Source organism: Osmia bicornis, chromosome 3 (assembly GCF_907164935.1).
Source record: "Osmia bicornis bicornis chromosome 3, iOsmBic2.1, whole genome shotgun sequence".
Lineage (NCBI taxonomy): Eukaryota > Metazoa > Arthropoda > Insecta > Hymenoptera > Megachilidae > Osmia > Osmia bicornis.
The window spans coordinates 5380308-5400238 of NC_060218.1; the positions used below are offsets into that span (position 1 = coordinate 5380308).

The window sequence follows — 19931 nt, forward strand, 5'->3', positions numbered from 1 at the left end:
TTACTCCTTATAATTTTTATGCAATATTTAATATATTCAATTAAATACATAACTTTGATAATTACTGAAATTCAATGCCTAGAGGATGAAGGATGCTTCAATTAATAAAAAACGATAATATCAAATATGATATCTTTGCGTTCTAGTTACCCAAGAGTTACTAAAGAAATGTGACCTGGTTGTAACAAGGCGCACTACCTACATCGATCAATTTCATCTGCAGACTGCATCACGTAATCAGGAGATACGTTACGACAAATTGGGGCACGACATTTTTTGCGGACTTGAAAGAAACCGGAAGTAAGATACGACCTAAAGGAAGACCTTCACGGTGGCGGCAAATTTAAAAAATAATCTTCAAAATGATTTTGTTTGTAAAATTAAATGAACATATTACCATATACTTTGTTCCCCAAATATCTTTTCAATAAATAAATTGATTTTATTGCTTCCAAAGATTTATTTTATTATTGAAATTGAACGAGTTCGATTTATGAGGTGATTCAAGCCCTTGATTTATCATGAAATCACGCGATTGATTGCGCGTTATCGATGATAATCGATTCGATATCGAGGAGCGTGACAAGAGAACTTGACGAGGTTGCGACAGCTGCCTCAGCCACGAAGAGATGAAGACGGGCCAAGCTGAAACTGGGAGATGTGGGATCAGCTGCCGGAGCTGATATTGACGCAGATATTTAGTCACCTCGATCGTGGGGACCGTGCCAATGTTGCACAAGTCTGTCGCTCATGGAACCGTGCACTTTCCTCGCCAATTCTTTGGCGATCTGTAACTGTCCTTATCGATCGTGATCTGCGGGGTGACTTTCCTCTGGCGGGAGAATTAGCCGTACGCTTTTTTTTTTTTTAAAAACGAAATCACGATTCACATCATATTTATTAACAAATGCATTATGGTGTAAAAATGAATGAATGCTTTGGGTTCTTGGAGGCTAGGTTGCCAGTGGTATCATTTAAAACGAACAAAGACTCACTGTTGTCGAGTTAAGTGCAGTTAGAGCTTGATAGAATGAATTGTTAGCTGCTGAAGATTCTATTGTATTTTTATTCTATTCTATTTTTGTTTCATTGATATTATTGTTGAATAGTTAAAATCAATTTTTTTCTCTTTAGACAAGATTTTATATATTTTTTTTATTGGTGATTTTAGACAAAATATGGACAGCACATGCGAAGCCTCGAACTCGCCTGGTCGCGACCTTATATTCTACCAAGAGAAGCTCGTATTACTCGCAACATTCAAGCGGAAGCAGGAGCTGATTTCCTTACAGTTATACGGGCTAAAAATGTTCAATTAAAACGACTGACACTCACCGATTGGATATTTAGCTGTAAATGGGGAAACAGAGGCAAACTGTTGTATGCTCTTGCAAACTTCTTAGGGTAACTGAGGATATCCTCTTTTTTAATATTCAAATCAGAGATCTAATTCAAAGAAGGTGCAGTTACATGGTAAAGTAGGTCAAGTTTTAATTATGAAATCATCGAATGGTTGAAATTCTTCGTGTAATACGTTTCAATGCAACCATTCAATGTATATGGAGTGATACCTTTTTAGAACTATGATTGATCATACAATTGCATAGAACTGAATATTGATTTCTTAAGTGGAAGATGCTTTAAATAGCTCTCCTCTTTTTGACTCTGGTACTTTCCGGTATCATGCTTGATCCAAAAATTTGAGAAATGATTAATTTGAATAAGAAAAATGAAAATAAAAGATTTTAGATGTGGTAAAATTCGTCAATATCAATCTATGTTAAGGGGTATGCAAAAGTTTCCATCATTATTGAGGCTAGGATGGGCTTGGCCCCTACTAAAAAATTTGGATCTTCACCATTCTAAAATTTTAGAATCCCATAATTATGAATTTTCAAAATTTCAGAATTCCAAAATTCCAAAATTCATGTTTTCCAAAATTTCAAAATTCTAAAATTTTTAATAATTAAAAATCGTATATTATGTATGAAACATTAATAAGGAAGCCGTCTAAGAATAGATGCAAATCTTTACATACTCCTAATACGTAAGACAAGACTAAATACTTCAAGTAGCCCTATCAGTAATCCCTCACAAGATCAATACCTCCACGCAGCTGTCAGCACAACCTAGAAACATTAAGCTTGTTGAACGCGAATCTTGGAGTTAGCGACGTATTGCGACTTTTAGCCAGTGTTTCCAGAGGTTCAAGCGACCACTTGGCGTATATAGACCTCCGAGGTGCATTCCGGGAATGGCAAGCACCCCACAGTAATTCGAGGCACGTGAAACAGCTCAATCAATTCTATACAACAGATTTATCATTTTATTCCTATGAATTTTCAGATATTTGCGTCTGCTTGGTCGATTCCGAGCGTTGACCATTTTGAGACTCGACTATCCAGCCCTATCGGATCAGACTTTGAATGCATTAGCGAACGCGGCGTCAAAGGCGCTGAAAACTCTGCACATATCGGTGAGAGATTCAGATTCGAGGCAACATACGATCGCAGACACTGCTTGGCACAATTTGGTCCTCGTTTGCCCGGAACTCACCGTCTCTTACACTATAGGTACAATATAATACAGAGTGACGTAAAAGTAATTATTGATTTCCTGCCACCCACGTGTCTCGTTGTAAGAGGGTAAAATGTGGAGGATCTTTGAATTCTGTAATTGACGAAGAGGTTCTTTGTTCAACGAGAAACAATAAGAGATTTTTCAATGACAAATTAGATACCCACTTTAACACGTTAAATCCCATGTTGAAATTACTGATAATTTCGATAGATAGCATTTTTATTTTTAAGAAGATTTATTTATTATTTTTGTTAATTGATCCCCCTATTAAGAAATCAAAAGCTTTGGAATATTATAGAAAATTTAAGAAAATATTATCTGAAATAAACAAGAATAAAAATAATTTGTTGACCCCTCCATCTTACAATTATGATTACGTTACTGATATATGCAGGTAGCAGTCAACAAGTTAAAACTATCAAATAATTTATAGAATTATTTTGTAGATCGATACTATGCATAGGTTTGATTCTATACACCATTTAGCTGGTTAAGTTTGATTTTCAGTTAACATCTCCCATTACGAAGATATGTGCTATCTGCTGTTGCCCAGTGTGCCATTGGCCAGCTTTCAAATGTTCAGCGGTCATGTGTGGGATCAGAGCAGATCTCGTAATTTCAGAAGCACTGTTGGACTGCTTATTACCCATTACACCAACACGCTAGGTATAATAAAATCTTGAAAATCATTCATCTTGGTAAACGTATTCTTCATTTCGCAACGCGTTAGCTGTCATAGTAGAAATTACGGAATTTTGTGCTTCAGAGTTTCTACTTTAAACTCGCATGATTTTACGCATGAACAACGCGTAATTAAAATACACCTAACTTTTATCATATCAACCGAATAATAGATATTAGGTTGTAATAATTAAAAGATTATTAATTGCTTTTTCGTTAACAATCGATAGTGTCGAAAAGGCTATTAATAGCCTATTAAAAGTAGCCAATTTGAATCTGCCAATTTCAAGAAAATATATCTGAAAATTTTGCACAGTTATTGATAATAATTACGGCGTACAATTACAGCGGAAGTGATGCTACAATTAAGAAACAATCGCGAGTTGCTTGATGATTTGTTGGTGTCTATGCTCGTACGTTGCAAACACCTAACGAGATTACAATACGACGGTATAATCAGAAGTCTTGACACTTTGCGTGACATCTGTCAGCTTCAAGCTGAAAGCAAGACACGTAAGTATTTAAACAGAGTCATTTTTAGTCATTAAAAGGGTTAAAAAATGAAAATCAATAACCAAAATATAATTTAACAGGGTTTCGTACGATTCATGTGAAGCCACGAAACGTAAACGCTCGGAATCGTGCGGTACTACAGGACATCAATTATCATTACGATCACAAGATGATGGAGCAAGGAGTAGATTTTCGTATAGAAGATCCAGCCTCAGTTTTGGTCTTCTACTGAAATTGTCCTCTATTCTTCAGGCTGTTCAGCTGTACCTTCCCATTCGAGTCTCTCAATATAATCAAAAAGAAAAAAAAAAAAAATCTTATTTATATTTTACCACGATCGACTTTTTGTAAACCGCTTTTAATTGTATAAGTTTATTTTTGTAACTCTACGAATTTGTTTGTATACACTTTACACTGAGATAAAATAAAATTTCTAAAGTGAATTGATTTGGTTCTTTTTTTGTAATTATATAAGGCACCTATATAAGACATAAGATTTTGTAAGATTGATTTTTTGAAATCATTATCCATTAAAACATTATTGGGACAATATATTTTTTCAATGTGCATAGTGTATAGTAACGAACATGGCCGGTTTGCCGCGTTCCGGGGTCTCAGATACTCCCCAGAGACTTTTCCCCCACCCCGAACTTCCGACCTTCCTCGAGGGCGGTCCCGAGGAAAATGACGATGCAGCGCAGTAGGCCCCGTATATATAGACCTGTGGCTCCCCACCACTTGCCGTTCACCAATCACAAGAAGTCTCAAACGCTGATTGGTTGAGTATAATAAATTTATACTATAATGAAATCGTTCTTTTATTTAGTATAAAATCGTTGACAATCGAATAATCGATGACTGTTTTTTTAATAATAAATACAAAATCGTAAGAAAGACTGGCAGTAAGAATTTCTAAAAATATCTAAAAACGATTCAAAAGTGATTTCTATCGACATTGTGTTTGATAGAACACAATAAAGATTGTTTTCGTTGATTTCTTGAAGATATAAATCTTCCAACATCTTTTCCTCGAGAATATTGTAAACAGTATATAAAAAGTATAAAAAAATGTGTATAAATAGGTAGAAATGTGATGTTAAATTTATCACGTTACATCATGAAAGCTTTTTAACGAAACTTTTGATTAATCGACCGTAAATCAATGCGTTTACGCATGATTCGATGTTTCATTTTTTAATACTAAACACACTGGAGATCCTTTTTAAGAATCCAATTCAAATTATTGACCCACGATCGATTAAACGACAATATTCTAAAATCACACTAAATTCTGCGTTCTACGTTTCAGGAACGGATCAAGGTTTTTGAGGCCCGGAGCTATCAAACGTTCGAGGGCCCTTTAGTTGTTAAACTTAGTTTAAAAATTGAAATTTATTTTAAATAAAATTAAATAGCATTTAATCGTAAAAAAATTGCTTTCAATATTTTCTGACATAGTAAATAGAAAGCTTAGAAGGGGGCCCCCCTTAGACCACCCCTTGATCCGGCGCTGCTACGTTTATAAAATAGCACAGGGACACTTTTATACCTGTAATTAAATTTAGAATGTACCTTAATACTATTGTCAAGGACGGCTTTAAGATCGCAGAAGTTGCAAAAGTTACCACTGCACGCTTAAAATAAAATCATTAAAGAAAAATTAAAACAATTTGTTTAAAAAAAGAAATGGTATTTTTGGAAAGATCAATACCGTTTTCCAATGTCTTTCTTCTTATTGTTAGTTGCAAAATTTCAATGAAGAAAATATTGATAAATTATATTTAATATGACACGAAGTTCTTTTAATAGAACTTGCGATAAAAGTTGCCTTCATTAAACGCGATCGATCCTGACGCTTTAGTGCTTAATCCATCTCAGGTGGATAGCGATTATATCTCTAAGGGTTGCTCCAATTTCACGAGGGTTTTTTGTAAAAGTACCGCAAAGGTCGTAATTTACGAGGGTAGTTCAATATCAAACTTTCAGGTTTTTACGCCTTTCGAACAAAAACAAAAATAAATAAATTCTATGCCACAAGATAATTCTCTGCTAAAAAATTACAAATCCCATTCTATTAATTTGTAATTATTATAATTAATATGAATTAAAAATATTTTAAAAATTGAATTTAAGATTCCTATAATGATTAAGCAGACTAAAATTAACCCTAGCTAATTACACTGCTGGATTTAAAAAATGAGAACGAGAGTTAATTATTTATTATTTGAATTTTCAAATGGTCAAAGAGAACCAGAAATATATCCTCCATTTGGAACCTAAATTAAAATTTTGCTATCCCGCAAGTGGGATTTATTTAGTACGCAATTTGTATTAAAAATGTGATTTGTTATTACAAAACAAAAATCAAATCCCATTCTAAAATAGCTCACCTTTAAAAATATTCACATTTTCAAAAATCACATCAGCGGCAGGATTTCATATGAGTATTCAAAACTGTCCTAGTCACAAAGCCTTTGCTACACTGTGTGCAAACATACGGTCGTTCACCTGTGTGATAACGTTTGTGGACCACCAACGTGGACCTCTGTGTGAATGCTTTACCACACTGATCACAAGAATACTTTCTCTCCCCTGTGTGTGTCACATTGTGAGTCCTTAATAATGTTTCACAGGCGAAGCACTTTCCACACACTTCACAAGTATATGGTTTTTCACCTGTGTGCGAACGATTGTGAATTTCCAATCCCTTGGCGGTTTTCAGTTCCTTGCCGCAAAGGGCGCATAAATACCGACGTCTTTCATAATTAGGAGTATCACCGTGTGCTTTCACCTTGTGCTGTTTTAATACTGATTTATATTTGTAAACCTTCCCACAAACGTCGCATTTGTGCTCGGATCCATGTTGATCCCCATCTTCCAGCTTCTCTTGTATGGATCCCGCGGGGTCGTAATGGTACAGACGATTGTGTTCCTTCAAACTGCATCGATATTATGTCATAAAAATTTATTTTGGATAATTTATAAGAGGATCTGCTAAATTTTGTGAAGCGAGTAAAAAGTTATGGTGCATATTAGCAGGGGTAGATTAAAATTGGGGCCCGGGACTATCAAATCTTCGAGGACCCCCTCGGTTAATAAACCTATACTGAATTTTACATTCTATGCAAATTTAAACAATTAATTGTAACCTTATTTTAAAAATTTTAGGCTTGAATTTTTCTCTTATTGAAAAAAAATAAGAATTATTATTTTTTATAAATTAATATTCTGAAAGCTGTGCACTCTTGTTAATAAAAAGTATTTAATAAATCAATGTAATAATACCTGTATACGTCATCAAAGGTGCTACCGCAAGCGTTGCACTGTTGAAACTGCATAAAATTGTGCATCGTCGTATGCGTCACCAAAGAATCCTTATCAGTAAAATTCTCACTGCAAATCTCGCAGGTGAATTTAACCTCGCTATGGTGTCGCTTCGTATGTCTCTCCACATCGATGGTATTCACTCCCATGAAACTGCATTGCGTACAGGGTATGGTTTTTGGTGTGTGAGATTTTTTCACATGAGCGTTTAGCATGAATTGCTGAGGATATGTCTTGTCACAGGTGACACATTTAAAGGGTCTATGGATACCGTGAACGATCCTCAAGTGGGCCACTAATCTCGTCACAAAGTGGAATTTTTCTTGGCAAAGATCACAGATCTTCTCGTTTCCCTCAAATCTGAAAATTTAATTATAAAAATCACGTTAATTCAAGAATATAATATTTATTTTTCACTTTTGAAATACTGGAGAAATTTAAATTTAAATTTGGAATTGAAAGACTGGGAAATATCGAGATCTTTGTATTTATTAAAAATAAAATGGAATAATGACTAAACTAAAGTAGAAACTCACTTCTGCCCTGGATCTAGAAGAACGTCTTCGTTTTTTATTTGGAAATCTTCGCAGTTGGCAATCTCGTCTTGTTTGTTGGTCCAGTGGCTAGAATTAGGGAACCTTCATTGACAAAAATACATTTACACAAAGCATTTTGTGATTACTTTCACAATTTGTGTAAACGTTTATGTAGTCATTTTCATCGGACCCTAAACTTCAAATTGATGTATCTTAAGCAAGACCGGATTAAGGTTTCTGAAGCCCGGGGTTATCGGACCTTCAGGGGATAAATTTGATTTAAAACTATTTTACATAAATAAAAATAATGGAAGGTTTAAAACGGGGCCCCCTGAAAGTGGGGCCGGGGTCTGTAGCTTCCTCTTAGATATCTCCTTAATCCGGCGCTGACCCTAAGTGGTACTTTATCATCAAATCATGTTAGATTGTATTAAAAAATATCTTAAATAAATTTTCTTGAAAACAAAGCTAACATCTTTTCTTATTTCAGCCTACATATCTTTAACATAAAATTGCCCTTTTCCTAATTGTACCAGTACTTAAGGAACACCCTATATACAATATCAAAAATGACATAACACACGCCTGAAAAATTTCAAACAGAATACATACTGATTTTATGAATACAGATCACAGCTTGCTATCTCTGTATCAATGTTCAAATATGTGTAACACCTAATAAAATACAAGGATCCGTTTCAAGTCATCATTTATTACCACCCATCACAACATTCCTCGTAGTATCCTTATGCACTTTACGATGTTTCTTCAGAAAACTGCCGGAAACGAATCCCTTGCCACAATCAAGGCATTGATACGGTCTCTCTCCTGAATGGTACCTAAGATGCAAGATCAAAGACGTCCGTTGTGTGAACCTCCTACCGCACTGACTACAGGCGTGAGGTTTTTCACCGGTGTGAACACGTCGGTGAATACCAAGATTCTCCTTACTAGAAAACGTTTTATCGCATAAATCACACTTGGCGACCTTTTCGTTGGTGTGCCCTCGTCTGTGGACCATTAGCCTCCTCTTCGAGGACAACACTGCCCCACATAGATCACACAAATGATTCTTTTTCTCTTGTAACCCGTGTCGCTGCTTCAGATGCCTCTTCAACGATAATTTTCTTGCAAAATTCTCCAGACAAATGTTGCATACATGTTTCAAGTTATCACTGGAAGATTGAACGCATGTGAGATAGGGGTGTTGGGTCCTCAGGTGGGTCATCAGGTTCCTTTTATAAGGATACGATTTGCCGCAATGTTCGCAGTGATACAATTGTTTTCTGGTATGGACGTTCACGTGTTCCAAGTATTCTGTTCTTAAGAAAAATCCTTTGTTACATTGGTCGCATTTGAAAGCGTAATCCTTCGTGTGTCGACGTCGATGACTTTCCAAATTTGATTTCTGATTTGATTTATAGTCACACAAGTCACAGGCGAATCTTTTGGAACCCATGTGGATTAGCTTATGACGGGCGATGTTCATGGGACTTCTGAAGGTTTTACCGCATTCGTCACAGCTGAACGCTCTGTCGATGCCATGGAGGTTCTTCAGATGTTCCACTAGCTTCCTCGTGTGACAAAAACAAGCTCCGCATTTGATGCATTCGTGAATCGCGCGTGATGCTACTCTTCGTGACCTGAAATAGAGATTTTGATGAAGTACTTTGGAATAGCAGAGATTAGATATAGTTTTGGAAATGTATCTTTATGGTGGTATGTGATCTTATCACTCCAATGGAGATTCTGAATTTTATAGCGATTATACAACTGGCACATCTACTCATACAACACTCGTAAATGTTTATTACTAATAAACAATTTTCATTTGGTCAGTTCATTAAGAAATGAAAAAAATAGAATTGTTTACAATTCTCAAAATTTGTAAAAAGTTGATTTGCAAGTATGTTATTAATATTCTTGACGTGATAAGAACTGAGATATACCTACCCTCATCTCATGATGAGTTACTTTCAGGGATGAAAATGAAGCACACATTTAAAACCTAATTCTATGCACTCTTTTATATCTAAACATAATTTACTGATAAATTATATTTGGATAATTTCGCTGATATAAGCTGTAACATTAAAATTTCCAAATTATAATTGCGTAATGAAAATATAGTACAGACCATCAAAATATCAAACAAGCGCGGTCAAACCGAACTCCTAGCACGCTCCATAGTAGTGTCAATACGCGAGTCAAAACATTTCGAAATCTTAATATCTGAGGCATTATTTTAAAGCTTTTGACTGAAGAGGGATCGTAATTGTATATCATTCTCCCCTTATATATAAATAACAAGTTCAATTTTCGGCTATAAAGATTATTTTTGATGAAGAATCTGAAAAGCGCATCGAGAATATGAGAAAATTGTGGTCTGCGCATGCGTGAATTCATCTACTTTATGAGTTGCGCATGCGTAGATTACATATTACATTGTGGACTGCGCATGCGTGAATTCATCTACTTTATGAGTTGCGCATGCGTAGATTACATCTACATTGTGGATTGCGCATGCGTGAATTAAATCATTAATCACAAAGGACGTGACGTAGCACATTTGAAGCGTGCTAAAATTGAGAAAGAAAATAATATTTTGAATACCAATAAAATTTCACCAGTAATTCCAAATAGGAGATTAAAAGATTTAATTAAAAAATAATGATTCTAATGACCACATTATTACTCAACTTATTAAAAAAATTTTTCATTGTTATAAACTAAATTTAAATGTAAAATTTTTTAACATTGTATTTTGTGTTTGAAAAATTGCTTACGTATTTCATGTTTGTTTGTGTAATGTTATATTCTCTTTTTGTAGGAACTTATACAGGTATATAATTCAAGCCTATAATCAACGTATATGTATAATCTGTACAAAATTTGTAAATATAAATTACATTCTAGATATTAACAATTTAATCGACCTTTTCTAAACCTCTATTTAAATTTCGATACAAATAGTCGATTTCATAATATAAAAATTTAATATAATTTGATGAGATAAAAATATAATAAAATAACATTTTGTTAAAATACATCAATCTGAAGTTTGATGAAAATTGACTAAGTACATAAACACTTCATTAATATCCATAACACAAAATGGCTGGTTATCACTTTCAATTTATGAATTCTTCATTAATCAAAGATTTAAAATCATCGTCAATTTTATAATTTTCTTCTACAGTTAAAGACCTAACATCGTCAATTTTATATAAAAACAAGAAGTCTAAAATATAACATAAATTGGCAGCATACATATCAACTTCAAATTACAAGGAGTCGCTAAAAATCCAACTAAGTGATGGATGCGATTTTAAATAATTAAACTAACAAACAAAAAATTCACAATTTACAACCAGCAGTTTTCAATGATTCAAGCCCTAAGAAGATCAATAAAAATCGCACACCGCAGTCACTAATCATTCTTCTTCAAATTGGTATCAGTCAAACCTTGAATGAATTCAGCAACAATGTTCTTAACGGCCACGACAGGAATCGGTGGTAGAGGACCAGGATGTTTCTTCCTGTGTGCACGCAGCCCTGACTGTTGAGCAAATGTACTTCCACATATACCACAGGAATATACTTTCTTTCCAGTATGAATCAATACATGCTGTTGCATAGATGCCTTTTTTGAGAAAGTTTTACTACAAAGTGGGCAAGAATAGGGCTTGATACCCTGATGAAGCCTCAGATGAGCAAGCAAGTTCCATTTATGCTTGAGTATCTTTCCACAAGTAGGACACGTTGCTTTTTCTCTCCTTTTATGCCACTGCAAATGCAGTGCCAGGTTCCTCTCGCTCGTCATGCAACGTTTGCATATGTGGCATACGTACGCAGTTTTATAATGTTTATGTTTCATATGTGCCTTCAGGGCAGATAGACTTCTGGAAGTACGATTACATATGACGCATTTCAGTGGAGGAACACCGTTGTGCACCATAATTGTATGCCGATATAAATCAGCCATGAATTTGTACTGCTTCTCACAACTTGAACATGAATACGGAAAATTACCGGTGTGTTTACGAATGAAATGGTCCTTCAGTCTCCATTTCCTGTTGCTTTTATACCCACACATAGTGCATGGAAACGACTTGCAACCATGTTTTTGGTTGCAATGCTGCTTCAATTGTTGAAGAAATTTAAAGGTCGCAGTGCAGTAACTGCATTGGTGTTTGTGGTCTTTCATGTGACTTTCTATTAAACATTTTCGGTCAAATTGTTGGCTGCAATAATTGCATTCAAATATTTGTCGAGGAATTTTATTCTTCTCTGGCTTTTCTATGTCGGTAAAGACTTCTGAATAGTTTCTTTTATATTGAGTCTTTGTATTTTCCAGCTTGATTGGTGATTCCTTTTTTATTGATTGTAAGCTGTAGACCTGGACAATTTTTATGCTGCATGGTTCTTGTATGCTGTCCTCTTCAGAAGTAAAGGGGTCTTCTTCGTTAAAGGAGTCCCATTTAAAGAAACTAAAACAGATTGAACGAGGCTTTGGTTAAATTTTGATAGATAAGTGTATTAAGGGATGCATGGACAGATGAAGAGGGTACTTACTTGGAGGTTCATTAGTAGATGGACCATTCACAGTCATTTAAGAATGCTATGGTCATAAATAGAGACAACAGTTTTTTAAATAGAGATAATTTTTTTTAATAATCGTAATTACAGGAGTTAAAGTTTTAATTTGATGGTAGTAGGTTATTGAAAGTACAGTACAGTAATTTTTCAAAATCATAATTTTTCACAATTGCTTGTAAAATTACTAAATGGTTAGTAATTTTGAAAATGGGGATTCATAGTTTTTCTATACTTACTTTTTTTATACCATTTTCTAAGCTGAATATAATTTTACAAATAAATCACGGTTATTATAAAAATTCTTTGCTTATTATTTCGCATTTTACAATGTTAAATTTAACTACATTTGTTTTTTATTAAAAAAAACTGCAATACAATAAAATCTTACAAAAATTCATGCATTCGTGATTGATGAGTTGAGAGAGATCATAAAGAATTTTATACAAAATTGAAAGACTGCAAAACTAAATACTCTAAAATACAATTATTCAATACACTTAACTCTTTCCTACCAACTTCACTACAAAATACACTTATAAAAAAGCTGAACCAATGCTCAAATTATTACTCATTCAGATAAAAAAAAATCCATTTTATGTGCCATTACACTCACAGCCCTTCCTTTATCTCGAAGCAGCACCAAAGGGTCATCCAATAATCTTCTATTAATTTTAATTTTAAAATGAATTCGAAAACTTCGTTCATCGAGACAGAAGTAAGACAAGAATAGAAGTTATAAAATTTCTTTTAACTCCAAATACTTCAAACTACCTTAAATCTGAAAAATAATAAATAGGACATTTTAACTAATTGTAAGATAGGTAGTACACCAATTTAATTAAATCCTTAATTCCATAAGGATTCATTAAAACTTCCTTAATTACCCTAATTACCGAATGACCCTTGTACCAAACCCAATCAACTCATTCAATCTTAATCATAGTATTCTTCATAGTATACTCCTTAGTGAACTCCGTAACAATATTCTTGATCGACACGACAGGAAGCGGAGGCAGAGGACCAGGATGTCTCTTCCTGTGACAGATAAGCCCAGGTTTCTGCGCGAAAGCCTGTCCACATATGTCACAGACGTACGGTCTCTTCCCTGTATGAATAAGTACATGCTGCTCCTGAGCAGTCTGCCTCCTGAAAGACTTCCCGCAAACTGGACAAGGAAAAGGTTTAACCCCTGTGTGCACCCTCATATGAGAATCCAGATCCCTTCCACGAAACCTCTTCCCGCAGGTAGGGCAGAGGACCTTTTCCCTAGTCTCGTGCCACGTTAAATGTTGCTCGAGGTTCTCCTGAGTGGTCATACCTCTTCTACAAATCCTACAGATGAACTCTGGCTTATAGTGCCTGTATTTCATGTGCGCCTTCAACGCATGAAGGTTCTTGCTGAAGTGTCCACACACGTCGCACACGATGGGAGGCGAGTCGCTATGGTTCTGCTTCACATGGTGGTTCAGAGCTTTCTTGATCTTGAACTGCTTACCACAAACGTCGCAGGAGAAGTTATAGTTGCTTGTGTGTAATCTTATGTAGTGGTTCTTCAGGGTTCCTTTGTTGTTGCTTTTATACTCGCAGACACTGCAGTCGTACACTTGGCGTCGATGAATCTTCTCCACGTGGGAGGCTAGATACCGACGGAGTCTAAAGGTTCTTGGGCAATCGGGACACCTGTGTCTGTGCTTCTTCAGGTGCTCCGTTAAGTTGCTCTTCTTCAGGAACTTGCGACGACAGTGGTCGCATTCTAAATGGACTTCTTCTTTGATTTTTTGATTGGGGAAGGGGAGAGATAATCTGCAATCTGTTTTGTAGATCCTCTTCGGATTAGTCTCTTCTTGGATCGAGGACACTTCGAAATTCTCTTTGTCGATCCAATTTGCGAAACTTTCGGAGAAATCTATCGTTGAGATTTGAGAATCGGACTTGAACTCTTCGCTCAGAGGATCCAGGATCCTAAAACAGAAAATTGATTGCATTACGTTATCGAAGGTTGTAAATTGATTCTGGAGAATCTTATTTAATTGGAATGGGTCACTTTTGGACCTGCTGAAGACTTAAAAGTACAGTGTCACTTTAATCCTTGCGCGATCATTGCGGGGTCATTTTGACCCAGCTGCAGAAATACAAGTTTATGCAAAAAGTAAAATATTTTCTATTTTCTATATAATTACGTTTTGATTATGGGTCAAAATGACCCAACCTAGAAGATTAATTGAAAATAAATGAAATTTGAAAAATTCTAATATCTGTGTGTTATCATACCTTCTCCTTTTTCGAAACAATCCATAACAGTCGTATCCTGGAAACGTATGAAATTGATCAATTATTATTGTCCCTATTGTTTATAATTTTTTATACAATTATACTTATCTTGCGTTAATTCTTCAGCGATTTCAACGAAATTTTTTTATTATTCTTATGAAACTTAAACAAACAATAATACCAAGAGTTTTCCTTTTTGCAAATTTTTATTTTTGGAGGATAGTTGAAACGATCAGGCTCAGTAAAAATATTTATTTCAAACTCAAAGCTATACACAGCGTGTACGTGCCTTTACGAAAGTATTAGACTAAGGTTTTGTCGATTTTAGAAAAATAGCGATCGTAGGCGCGCTTTTTCTTTTCTTCCTCCGCTCAAGGATTTAACAACTAGTCCCTTCGAAAATTACTAGCAACAAGGTAAGGGGATTATTTATCTGTTTTTCTTTTTATAGGGAATCGTCTTACGTTAATGTTATAGTCATTCTTAGGAGGACTAGCTCGCAAAGAGAATAAGTATCATCGAGATATATCACAATGTGTACGTATCAATGAACTCGTACTTAAATTATTATTTCATCGAACAATTTTATGATACAAGATGGTAGCAATTGTTCTCCATGCTCGCTTTTTTAATCAAGATATTCACGAATTGTTTTTATACAATGTGGTTGAAATATTATTAACACTTTGATGGCTGAGGATTTTGTGAAATTGATCATTTTTGTAATTTTGAGTTCTTCTAATTATTTATAATATTTTACTTGTAGAGTTTAATATTTATTCGACTGAATCTATAAATTTTGTAATTTTACGTTCCTTTGATTGTTGATAAAATTAAATCCAAAAGCTTCATTTAATATGTATTTCAAAATTGTTAATTTATTTTTATAAAGCCATGGTAACTCCAATATTCAAGTAATCGTTATTGTTATTATATTTCGCGCCACTTTTCAAATACGCAAAAACGCGGGAAAATATTCAAATTTAAAATAGTAATTAAGAAAGTGTAAAACTAAAACTACGAAATTAACTTGTACACCTAATACCGTAGGGTATAATGTTTAAAATAATAAAAACATGACAGCAGCCATTAAAGTGTTAATTCTCAAATGGCAGACTTTCCTAATCGAAAATATCATTTACAATTTCAAGTTTTTGTGAACTTAATTTTGAATCCACTGTCAAAATCTTATACCATTTCGTTAGATATTATTTTTTCAATATTTTTCGAGTGTCAAGTATTAATCTATAATTGCATTTGGGTCATAAACGACCCGATTAACGCCATTTAAGGGTTAAAGATGGAAATGATCGTTCATTCGGAATGGGTAACAACTTTATACCGAAATAAATATAGTTAATTTAGCGTTATGACAAGTTTAATATAAGGGTGAGCAATTGTTCATTTCTGGAGCAATTAATTTTATACGAGCTCGTTATTATCAAAATACTGTTGAGAAACTAAAGTTTCCATATGATACACGATTGATTTATTAATTGTTAATTCAACATATTAAAGAATTTCATATTGTTTAACTGTCATCTTTACAGTATTCAACGGAGAACATTTTTATATACATAGTGTAATATCAATTATAGTTTTCATCAACAATAATATTGTTACAAATTGACTTCTAATATTATTTTTTCTTTTTTTTCTCAAATCAAAAGGGAAATTCAAACATTCAATCCTATGCTCTCTTTGTTCTTTCGTAAATTATCAATTTACAAATTCTTTCTTACCATATTATACATCTTACAACTGTATACTTACAATAATACGCGAGACGTCTAAAAATAAGTATCGTTCGCGATTACGCCTTCGATCTTTCAATTACAAATTATTTCTCATCATTCTATTTGTCTTATATTTTTATTTATTGTTGCTCATTCATTTCAAGCTGATTTTGGATAAACAATACGGGTGGGAAAATATTATTCTGACTCGTTGTTGAAGAATACCTTTTCTGTCAAATAAACAATATTAATATTAATGTGTACTCTCGCAATCGAATCAGCTTCCTTTCCCAGGGAATATGGCGATATCAGAGAATCAGGAATTCTCAACAATCCTAATTTTGACTGTATTAATATTCAAAGTGATTTAGAAAAAAAAAATAACATGATTTCTAATTATTAAATATCATAAAATTTATTATATATAATTGAAGAGTTCGAATAATAAAGTAAACGTTGATTTAAATTTTCGGGGAAGGGGAAAGCCTGCAATGTGGGCCAGAAATTTCGGTGCATGGGGAAACCTATGGAGGGAGTCGGGAACCCTTTGGATGAAGAGGAGGGCGAGGGGCATTGCCATTTTCTCCAAGGAAGCCTTATTTGATCGCGAGTGTACATCACTTTTTATTATTTATATAATCATACAAATGTCCATAAATAAACTGAAATATTTTCTTAATTAATTAAAAAGTATCATTTAAAAAGCAAAATAATTGTTAAACGTGCATATTTCTAAACAACCCTATTCGATTTGAATTCAAATTACACTAAATCCCAAAACTATTTTCTCAATTTCCAATAAATTCTTCAACGAACCAGCTCGTCTCAGGAAGCACAAATCTCCGCGATCAAACATTACGCCCCGCCACTCTCACGGAAATTTTCCCACCGTCATTCCGAACGATATGCAAATGGAAACCCGTTAGTCCCCAGTTTTCACAAATTAAGTAATCATCTGTTTCAGTTTCGAAATACCGACACTGTCAAACGATTCTACGCCTCCTCTTCGATCCTCTCCTCGTTCTCCCGTGCGTTTATCTCTTGAACGTATCCCTCGGTGAACTCCTTGACGATGTCCGCGATCGGCATGACGGGTAACGGAGGATGGGGACCGGGATGAGTCTTTCTGTGACATATCAATCCAGGTTTCTGCGTGAACGCTTTCCCGCAAATGTCGCAAACGAAAGGTCTCTTGCCCGTGTGGATGAGCAGATGCTGACGCAGCTGGGACCTCCTGGCGAACGGTTTGTTGCAGATGAGACAGGAATGTGGCTTGCACCCTGTGTGAACCGCCATGTGCCTTTTGAACGAATCCTTCTTAGTGAACGTCTTGCCACATTCAGCGCACACGATCTTCTCCCTCTTTTCGTGCTGCGTTAACAGATGCTGATCAAGATTCTCTTGGGTCACCATGCGTCGTTTGCATATGTGACACTCGTACTTCGGTTTGTAGTGCGCCCATTTCTGGTGGACGTAGAGGGAGCCACTGTTCTGGCAAAGTTTACCGCAGACGTCGCAGTTGATCGGCTTTTCTTTATGATGGAATCGCACGTGGTTCGTCAGGTCGCCCTTCACCTTGAACTTCTTAGGACAGAACTTACACTGATGCTCGTATCTGTCGGTGTGCTTCCTGATGAAGTGCGACTGCAACGAGTGCTTGGACCGACAGACGAATCCGCAGGCGGCGCAAGGGAAGAGCATGTTGTTGGGTCGCTTCCTCGACCAGGTCTCGTGTTTCCTTTCCAAATGTGCGGCGAAGAGACTCTTCTTCAGGGTCCTGTAGTCGCAGACGGCGCAGATGTATGCACCGTCCTCCTGGATGCATACTTTCTTCTTGTGAGTCCAAGCCACGTGTTTCCTGAAGGATATGGCGGAACTGAACATCTCCGAACAGACCTTGCATTTCAAAGCACCAGCCGAGGTCTTGGACGACTTTCTGCGAGTTTTCATGGGAGACGTATGGTTGTTCACTGATTCGAGGATCTCCTCTTCTAGATACTCTACTTGCTCTTCTGCATCCTGGTCCACCTGATCGATCTGTTCCAACTGTTCCTGATCGTTGTATACTTCTTGCTCATCCTGTTCTTCTTGCTCTTGCTCTGGTTCTTCCTGTTGGTATTCAATGGACTTTCCGTCCACCTCGTTAGACATCAGTTTCTCTATGGTCACCATGCTTCCATGGACCTTCACTTGGTACAAATCTCCGATTTCCTTATCGTTCTCGGAATCGATGGTCCCGTTGAGGATGATGGGTTTGACGTCATCCTCTTCGTCGTCCCTTTGCTCGGTACTACAGTTCAACAATTGCTTCTCTTCGTAGAGTTTCTCATCCAAGGAATCGTACTGCAAGTCCTCGTCGTAGAGGCATTCGACCTTGACGATGCTCTTATCCTCGTCCGCGTTTCCTGTCTCGTCTATCTGTTCAGGTATATCATCCTCGGACAACGGTGTATCACCTTCAGGTACAAAAGCGTAGTACGGTTTCCCGTCGAACTCCAGGATCTGCCACTTCTTCATCACGACCGACTCCTTGTCGTAAATGAAGATACCACGGGAGTTGAAGCTATCGAGCTCGTACCTGAAACATCATCGATCAACAGCGTTATTAACGAGCACTTCACGGAGGTGTCGACAAGCTTTCAAGCGGTTTTTCGTTTCTTATCTTACGATGTCATGTCAATCGAACCATCTCTCGGCAAACGATGTTACGCGGCTGTTAGAGAGACACCGTGACAGAGATTAGTTAAGAGTAGATTTTGACGAGGTGTACACTCGGATGCAATGTAGGCTTTTCTTAGGTAAGGTAGAGGGAGAGGCCAAATGTACACTTTCGTGCAATATAGACTTTTCTTAATCAAGATGGAGCTTTTTGCCATTATTTTTTATTTTGGGAGAGCTCTGCTTACTCTTAACTAAGAGAAGTCTAAGTAGCACCCAAGTGTACAGTAGAGTGAAATGAGGCTTCCTCTGATTAAGAGTAAGAAGAGTCCTTCACTATTCGCCTCGGATTTTAAAGAGATCTCAACTTAGAAAATAATTCCACTTAACTAAAGGAAGCCTAAGTAGCACCCAAGTGTACAGTTGGGTGCAACGAGGCTTCCTCTGGCTAAGAGTAAGAAGAGCCTTTCACCACTTGCCTTGGATTTCAGGGAGATCCTAATCTACAAAATAATTCCTCTTAATTAAAAAAAGCCTGAATTGCACGCGACCACATACGATTAAAGGGTTGCTGCAATTTGACTCGGAGACTACAATAGCGTATTAGTGGTGAAGAATGCTTGAGAAGTGAAAGCAGAGAAAAAGTGTCTATCAGGGATCGACGTGTGTTGCTGATAGGGAAAATACTTTATTTCCAGCATACAAAGAGTTACAAATAGTTGGAGTATATTCAACTCTCCTTATTAATATACAAAGTCTATAAAATGTCAACGCAATACAATTCTTCTTTTTTCAATAAACATCTTAACAATCGTTCGCTATAAATTTCTCTTATAATATACAAAATAAAAAACACAGTCTTGCTCGTGATTCAAAATAAAAAAACAGTATCTCCTTTGATAAAATCCTATAAATAAAAGAAACAACACCTTTAACATTTCCATCACTCCTTAGTGAATTCCTTCAACAGATGATCAATGTGCATGACTGGAAGAGGAGGTAAGCTTCCAGAGTGTATCTTCCTGTGACATAT

At 35.8% G+C, this 19931-nt stretch overlaps 4 protein-coding genes across 4 annotated transcripts in view; 1 reads left to right on the forward strand and 3 right to left on the reverse strand.

Moving 5' to 3' along the window:
• Positions 1-577: 577 nt before the first annotated feature.
• LOC114871595 (F-box only protein 39-like) lies at positions 578-4436 on the forward strand. Its single transcript, XM_029177704.2, has 7 exons — positions 578-850; positions 1172-1404; positions 2117-2281; positions 2347-2573; positions 3088-3246; positions 3610-3774; positions 3855-4436. The coding sequence occupies exons 1-7, from the start codon at positions 659-661 to the stop codon at positions 4004-4006; spliced, it is 1293 nt and encodes a 430-aa protein (XP_029033537.1). The 5' UTR covers positions 578-658; the 3' UTR covers positions 4007-4436.
• Positions 4437-6196: 1760 nt separating this feature from the next.
• LOC123987670 (zinc finger protein 585A-like) lies at positions 6197-12246 on the reverse strand. The gene is made up of 7 exons (XM_046285125.1): positions 12210-12246; positions 11723-12092; positions 11100-11641; positions 8474-9302; positions 7635-7721; positions 7060-7458; positions 6197-6713 (listed from the first exon to the last, which is right to left on the reverse strand). Exons 1-7 carry the CDS (start codon positions 12244-12246, stop codon positions 6197-6199), a joined length of 2781 nt encoding a protein of 926 aa, XP_046141081.1.
• A 910-nt stretch (positions 12247-13156) lies between these two features.
• Positions 13157-14985, reverse strand: LOC123987671 (zinc finger protein 525-like). Its single transcript, XM_046285126.1, has 2 exons — positions 14969-14985; positions 13157-14195 (listed from the first exon to the last, which is right to left on the reverse strand). Exons 1-2 carry the CDS (start codon positions 14983-14985, stop codon positions 13157-13159), a joined length of 1056 nt encoding a protein of 351 aa, XP_046141082.1.
• The window catches only part of LOC114872300 (zinc finger protein 436-like), a 47679-nt gene continuing 42489 nt past the window's right edge, over positions 14742-19931 (reverse strand). The window contains exon 5 of the mRNA XM_046285195.1: positions 14742-18818. Within this exon, the coding sequence (XP_046141151.1) occupies positions 17234-18818 (1585 nt within the window). The 3' untranslated portion in view covers positions 14742-17233. The remainder of the gene's footprint in view (positions 18819-19931) is intronic.

Excerpts from the sequence above, each read along its gene's own strand:
- LOC114871595 (XM_029177704.2), top strand. The coding sequence starts at position 659 with ATGTGGGATCAGCTGCCGGAGCTGATATTGACGCAGATATTTAGTCAC. Across the intron at positions 2,574-3,087 it reads CACCGTCTCTTACACTATAG|TTAACATCTCCCATTACGAA; the intron begins GTACAATATAAT and ends TTTGATTTTCAG. Across the intron at positions 3,247-3,609 it reads CCATTACACCAACACGCTAG|CGGAAGTGATGCTACAATTA; the intron begins GTATAATAAAAT and ends GTACAATTACAG.
- LOC123987670 (XM_046285125.1), bottom strand. The coding sequence starts at position 12,246 with ATGACTGTGAATGGTCCATCTACTAATGAACCTCCAA. Across the intron at positions 12,093-12,209 it reads ATCTACTAATGAACCTCCAA|ACCCCTTTACTTCTGAAGAG; the intron begins GTAAGTACCCTC and ends TTAACGAAGAAG. Across the intron at positions 6,714-7,059 it reads ACCTTTGATGACGTATACAG|TTTGAAGGAACACAATCGTC; the intron begins GTATTATTACAT and ends ATATCGATGCAG.